General features: G+C 37.6%; 1 protein-coding gene across 1 annotated transcript in view; it reads left to right on the forward strand.

Annotated features, from left to right (window-relative positions):
• Positions 1-7,668, forward strand: part of LOC107681406 (PDZ domain-containing protein 2-like) — a 70,990-nt gene that overhangs the window by 42,559 nt on the left and 20,763 nt on the right. The window contains exons 6-9 of the mRNA XM_016477708.1: positions 1,570-1,702; positions 2,004-2,174; positions 6,561-6,660; positions 6,959-7,107. Of these exons, the coding sequence (XP_016333194.1) occupies positions 1,570-1,702; positions 2,004-2,174; positions 6,561-6,660; positions 6,959-7,107 (553 nt within the window). The remainder of the gene's footprint in view (positions 1-1,569; positions 1,703-2,003; positions 2,175-6,560; positions 6,661-6,958; positions 7,108-7,668) is intronic.

Genomic DNA, 7,668 nt, shown 5'->3' on the forward strand with positions numbered 1-7,668 from the left:
AGCCCTTGTGGCTTTGCCTTGGGACCCAAAAAATGAACTGATTTCAGATATACAAATTCATGAGATGTTGCCCATCTGTTGGAAAACACATACGCAGCTCCCCCACATCGCCTACAGTCAGAGCAGGCTATTTTTGCTATGACCGGCACTAGGGTTTATTGTTATAATTTAGCATTACAACATTTTCTCCCACACAGTTTTAATGGGGGGCCATTTCTGAGAAACCTGTAGACACGAATCATGTGTATTGGTCAAACTGGCTGCTTTCCAAATCTTTCTTTCTAGTGTGGTGCAAGTGGCGGCATGGTGGTCAGATCAGGGCCATCAATACAGCATGATGTGGGTAGTTATGAAGTTTCCTGCTCTTATATAACGACTAACACTGAGATAACCTCAGATTCCTTCATCTGTGACTGAAGCCCTGAGGATTTTGACCAGTGAGAGGCTTTAAGATTTTGAATCTTTCTCACTTCACTGCACACTGTTCATCGTAATGAAGCTTCAGTTGAGTGGTCAGGCTGGAACGATCCAGACTGTCTTAGGACATTTGGAAATAGAAGAATGTAACAGAGACAGACTTTGTCTTTGTGGGATATTATGACTGTAATTAAAATCTTTTTCTTGATAAAAGCATGATAAAACTGTTCTCCTTTTGCTCTGAGCTCAATGGTTATTGCATCATTTGCGCCTTCTAGATGGATAAATAGTTAAAATGAATGTGGATGACCCAGAAATAATTTTTTAAGCTCCAAATGTAGATAATTCCTTCTCTTGTCTCATGACATATGGTCATCAAGGACATCAAATATAAAAATAGTTTGAAATGTGTTCTTTATTCTTTCAGTTGAAATAAATTTTATACATTTTATTTACTTTCTTAATAAACATTTCTGGTATAATTGTGAATGATTCATTGGTCCACATTATCAGGAACATCGCTAAAAATCACTGCCTCTCAAAAAAGGCTTGTGAGTAGGCAGAACCATTGAGCAGAGGATTTTTTCCCCAAATATTTTGACAGTTGTAATATTTCCTCTATTTTATTCATTTTGCCATTTTATTATGTGCTTTTGTCATATATATATATATATATATATATATAGAATGTATATATAATATATACATATATATATAGAATGTATGTGTGTGTACATACATATTTTATTATTACATATATTTCAGTATTTTAAAATATTTTAGTAATTTTAGTAAAACTAATTTACTTAAACTTAAACCTGTTTCAACATTTCAGATTTTCATCAAGTAGGCCTATATATATGTGTGTGTGTGTGTGTGTGTTTAAAATGCATATATTGATAAAATTATGTTTTAAGTTTTAAAACCCCCGCCATAGAGGATTCATCACAGGTTGTTGTTGTCCCTGGTTGACATTACTTGCATCAAACTGTCATATAGAAACCACTTGTCATATTCTTGATTAACATTCATTAACATCCCATTACCATTTCACTTTAATAGCTGCAACGTGACTTCAGGAGTGTCTGCTGCTTGTTTTTATGCAAGGAGATGACCTGATCATGCTTTCTCTGGTTGTTTTTTTTATTTCAGAGATGGCCGTCTGAAAGCAGGGGACGAGTTACTGATGATAAACGGTCACTCCCTGGTAGGACTCTCACACCAGGAGGCCGTAGCCGTCCTGCGGTCCACTGCTGGACTCGTGCAGCTGGTAGTGGCCAGCAGGGTGAGTTTGAGTTTGCAAGCAAATCAGCTTCATACTATATCAATAATTGTGTGTCGTTGTATTGGGAAGCATCTTCATGCTCAAATGATGAGCAATTCTTGCTGTGGTCCTTGGATAAAGTGTGTCAGCTGTTCAAGCACATAAAGATGTCATAAGCAGATGCTTGTAGAAGCTAAAAAATTGAACAGTGAAGCGCTGATGGGTTCGCCGCTCGGCTTTCTGAGATAAAGTTAAAAATACTCGCAGGCTGCTCAACGGCACACAACATGCTTTCTCCAGCTGCTCTTCCTTCCTTTCCCAGGATGAATCCGAAGTGGACTTCCACAAGTACCCGTCCACCAGCTTGCCCGACCTAGTGAGCACGTGCTCTGGTCCGGACGCCTCTCCCTCCCCTGGGGAGGAGAAGGAGAACATGGAGCCGGATGTGGAGGATGTGAGGGCCAACAGCCTTTCACTGCCCACCCAGGACTTGGTACGTACGTTTGCTATCGCCTATCTGCCTGATTATCTGCCGCTTTCATCTGGTGCTGCCCTCAGATCGAGCTAGAACAGACTGTTTTCTGTTTTTGGTAGTGTTTATGATTAAAAGTTTGCTTCGGGGAGAAATGTTCAATGCCTTTATAATCATAATCTGTTTTTTAGTGTGAGTACGTGAAGTTGTCTTCCCTTAAACATTTAAAGGCGCCTCGTTGAGGTGTTTGATAAAAAGCAAACGCACTTTCATGGTTTGTCTGATAAGAACAAAAAAGATTTTCCTGATATTTTTCAGCAAAATCTAAATACCTGCAGCGTGTTGTGATTAAACTACAGCATTTCCTTTTAAGGACAGCACAGTTGCTTTATCTGTTTGCCTCGTTTGATCTGTGTGCCAGGGCCCCATTTATGTTCTTGAGGTTTTTATCTGTTGTTTTGCCAGAAAAATATTAGTTCCACTGTTTACCAAGCAGCCATTGGCTCAGCATTTGTTCGTTTCATCACAGATAACAAATTATTCATTTGCTCTGCGCAAGCAGGCGTACATCAAATCACTAATGCCACACAGCGTTAATGTTTAATCACACAAAATGAGACATTGCACTGGTTTGGTGATCAGTAATGACAACATAGCTAATGCAAGTCAATGGCACACTGACAGGACCACACAACTCAACATATTAGGATTAAACTCTTGCTTGGCTGTTTCAGAGAACAGCGTACTTGATGCTTTGCTTGAGATGTTCTGCGGTGCAGAGTAAAGTGGGTCATTCCGCCCCCCACTGTGTCTATACTGCGCACACATTATTGCTTTCAGGACTAAAAAATGGAAAAGAGCAACCGTCCCGCCTGCTGTCTAATTACATTAGCATTCCATGGCTCCTGCTGGTCGTAGTTGTGAATTTGGGGCAGTTAAGCTTGGGTTTGTCTCACTGTACAGCAGAAAACTTTTTTCATGTTATTTTGTCATCCTCTAGTCTTTATCAATAATTTACTCATAGTGACACTGTTCCAGCTTAAAAATAGCAAACAAGACAGTAAAAGATACTGTATGGTATATGGTTCCATGTGTGTATATATATATATATATATATAGCACTGAATGACTGGATGGGTAGATGGGTAGGAAAGACAAAAAAGGTGCAAAAGCTGTCAACTGGGCAGAACGTTTGTACCTCTTTTACCCATGAAGGGTGCATATCAGTACCTTAAAGGTATATATTAATATCTAAAGGGTATATATTAGTTGGTACATATGGCAAAGCCCCAATGACAGCTTTTTTACCTTTTTTCCTGAGAGTGTAGATAGAGGAATAGGTGTGTAGATGCATGGATATATAGCTAGATATATAGATAAATAGATAGATTCCTTTATTCTTTATATATAATTTAAAAAGTTGTTTCTGAGAATCTTTGCATTGTTAGACAAAGACCATCTTAACCTAGTTAAACATCAGTTGGCTTTATGAGACATGATGAGGTTTGAGGAGCTTCCTCTCATCCTGTGTTCTCTAGTCTCCAGTGAGCTGTTCTCTCCCTCCAGGCTTTAGTCTCTAATGAATGACAGAGTGGAAGCTCTTACAGGGTGATGGGGACTGAAAGAGGATTAAACAATATAGTTTGCTCTCATGCTGATTTCCTGTGATTTACTGTCCTGGTCACATGCTGTTTTTGTTTTTAGTATAACTTTCTTTGCAGAGGTCCTGCGATATTGAAATGACAAACTGTAGCTTTCTATTGAGTTTTCTCCTTAATAGGCATCACATTGGAAAATTTGGAGAAATACATTTTAAGAAGAATTTTAAAATTGTGATTTTTTTTCAGTCTTGGAAAAAAAAAGTCATGGGAAATTCTGATTCTGGAAATTACATCATCTACAACATCTGCACTAAAACCAACTTTTTTCTTGCCTATAGTTACTGCATATTGCTTTTTTGGGAAGCAAGTTATTTAGGCAAATGAATTTTTTCCCTCTTTTTTAAATAACAGTGTTTCATTTACAGTCAGTAAACTACTGTGACGAATTGCATAGAATGCTGCTCATCTTTTGCAGGTTTGTGCTGGAGCTCAGCAACATTTACACCCATATAGCTTTCATTCATAGCTCTTGAATGTGCTATGCAAGAATCACAGCCCATCAGCAAATAACTTTTTCCCCTTTACTATGGTCTGCTTTAAAATATTTCACCAGCTAGAAATGTTTTTGGGAGTGCAGTCTCTGTAAAAAGATTTTTAAAGTTCTTTCTCCAGAAATCACGAATGACTGTAAAAGTCATGAAACTTCTTTGGTCTGAAAGTGTGAGAACCCTATCATTAAGTTGTTAAGTAGAAAATGAAATGGAGAGTGTAATTGGGCCAATTAATTTTTTAGTTTGCCATATGTTTGTTTTCCCTTTTCACTCTTCTAAACACCTGTCCAGACTGTTCTTTCACTCCCTTTCAGCACCCTGCCACAGCAGAAGAGGGCGATGAGCGGTTGCTATTATGTGGGTGTCCAGTGCTGACAGTGTTGGGTGTGTCTCCAGATCTGTTCTGAAGTGTTAGGCTCAGTGGTTTTGATGAGACAAAGGAAGGGAGGGAAAAACATGAGAGCACATTTTCAAAAAAAAAAGGGAAGGGAAGGATCTGGAAGAAGGACGCAGCTGTGACTGTCACGTTGAGTCCTGTGAGGCACATAGGTATGGGCTCACCTGCAACAGCGTAGCGTAGCTTGTTCATGCAGGAGACAGATCTCATTTCTGACAACGGAAGGAAGGGCTTCCTGTCTGCATGCCTGAAAAAAGAGCAGTGGATCTTCCCTTACATGTTGCTGTTTGAACTTGTTTCAGGATGCATGAGCTGTGCGATAAACCGAAGCTCATTCTTTAAGTTGAGGCGGTTAGAAGGGGAAAACACTGTGATATTTTTTTTTCACAGCAGCCAAGGAAAGAGCAGTATTAATGTGGTGCCATGAAGCAGGAGGTTTACTGACTTTAAAATGCCATTGGCAATTATTACAAAAATAAATCCACTACCATTGCCACACACAATAAATATTTAAAGAACCCTTAAATCAACTTAATGTCAATCAGTGTTATGCAGGATTTTGCTTGGTTAAAAGTCTTCTGTGATAGCTTACATACAAAGACTTCTGCATATGTAAAGTTGACTACATAATTGCAGTTAATTAACATAATGACTTAATTGCATTTTATGTTTATAGTTATTAGTGATCATTTAAAGGGGTCATATGATGCGATTTCAAGTTTTCCTTTCTCTTTGGAGTGTTACAAGCTGATTGCAAGTGGAACCTTTTAAATTTGACCCAGAATGTTCTGCTTGAAAGTGCTGTGACAAGTCAAGTCAACTTAACACTTTATTTAGCACGTTTTGTGGTTACCATATAAAAGCAGTCATCTTAAAAAAAAAAAAAAAAGATTACACTGCACATTTTGGGTCACCATAAACATCAGGGTACACTACCATATTTAAACGTTTATGGTTGCTAAGATTTTTTTATGTTTTTGCAAGTCTTATGCTCACCAAAGCTGAATTTATTTAATTAAAAATACAGTAAAACAGTATATATAACTATTTTAATATATTTTAAAATGTAATTTATTCATGTGATGGCAAAGCTGAAATTTCAGCAGCAATTACATCAGTCTTCAGTGTCACATGATCCTTCAGAAACCTTTCTAAGCATTTCTTATTATTATTATCCATGTTGAAAACAATTGTTGATTTTTTTAAAATAGAAATACTTTGTAAAATTTTAGAGTAAAGTTAACAGTACTTTTTTTTTTTAACCATCCTTGCTGAATAAAAGTATTCATTTATTTTTTAAATTGTACTGACAAATTTTGAACGGTAGAGTAGGATAAGTTTTTACATTTTTGAATTAAATTAAAAAAATATATATTAAACTGAAGAAACTAAACGCAAAAATTTATTCTAATATTCTAATATTAATAATAAAATAATAATTAATAATCTAATCATTTATTTTATTTATTGAAATTAGTTTTGAAAGGCTATATAATTTACAGTACAAAACAATATTGGTTCAATCATAGGGCATAAAGCAAGGGCACATGACACATTTCCATTCCACACCTCCAAGAAGTCTCAAAGAAAACACTGGCTTTTGTTTACACATGAGATTTGATCTCCCTGTGTGAAAATATGAAAGCGTTCACCAGCATAAGTGTGCAACATTCCCTTCAGTCCTACACAGTGAAGGGCAAACAAATGTTTATGGCTTAAATTTTTAGAGGAAGTGTCACAGGAAGCAGAGGAATGTTTACTCCATTTGCTTTCTTTCTCATTTGGAGCCAGCCTGATGTCTTCTGCCTCTCTCTGTTCAAGGCATGTTCCCTAAATCCTTCTGTCTCCTGTCTTCCAGTTTACAGATTTTGACAGACTGGAGGAACGTGGCAGGTTTGAGGGTCCCAAGGGATGTTGCCGAAGCCCCACACCAATGAAGTTCCGTAGCAGATCTCAAGGTTAAACATGTCCAGTTGTATCAAGTCACAACACTGCTGAGAATGAAAACTTTGTAATGATATTAAAGTGTATTGGCATATGGCCAAGGGTGGATCCACCAATTCTGATTTCTTTATGATAGATTTCCTGTGCCAGATCAGGGTGTACTGAAATTGTTTAAATTTTTTATGATTATGCTTGTTAATCAGCAGAGACATTTAGACATACGGAGATCAGTTTCTCCTGCATTGAATATAAATGACTGAATTAAGTGTGTGTTTACATTTCAAGTTAATGTCTTGATGTCATTATGATCAGGTGGAGGAAGCCGCCTGGAGTCTGTTGGTGAAGACGACGAGCTTATCGTGGAAAACGGTGATGCAGGAAGTGATGTGGCAGAAAAGCCTGCGCGAGGAGGACGCAAACATTCCCTCCCGCAGCAGCTGGATACAGTTGGCATTCGACAGGTTGCTGCATCATTCAGCTCACTTCTTTTCATTTTTTTGTCTTCTTGAAGCTATCATTCTTGATATGGTGGTATAACATGTTGCTGGTACCAGTTCCATGTGTTGTGATGGCTCAAAACAAGAATTATTATGTGGCATGACCACTTTAAGATCACTCACCCATTCATTCCGTACATGCGGGTAGAAGGTTTCTCTTAGCTGTGCTGATTACACTGCTCATCAAAAGTTAAAGGGGTCATGAACTGCCTTTGTTTTTTTATTTTGTACTGTTCTCTGAAGTCCACTTATAATGCTATCAAGATTTTTACATCAAAAAACATCATAATTTAGAAGTAATAGGCTATTTTCTGTCCTGTTTTGACCCCCCTCATTGGAACACTCTGTTTAAATTAGAACCCGACCGATATGGGTTTTTTGGGCCCGATACCGATACCGATATTAGGGAGTTAAAAAAAGGCCGATGCCGATATATCGGCTGATATTCTTTGTGTATATTATAGTACAGTACCAGTCAAAAGTTTGGACACTTTCCCATTCGTGTGTCCAAACATTTGACTGGTA

The sequence above is a fragment of the Sinocyclocheilus anshuiensis genome, unplaced genomic scaffold (genome assembly GCF_001515605.1).
Source record: "Sinocyclocheilus anshuiensis isolate Anshui unplaced genomic scaffold, SAMN03320099.WGS_v1.1 scaffold697, whole genome shotgun sequence".
Classification (NCBI taxonomy): Eukaryota; Metazoa; Chordata; class Actinopteri; order Cypriniformes; family Cyprinidae; genus Sinocyclocheilus; species Sinocyclocheilus anshuiensis.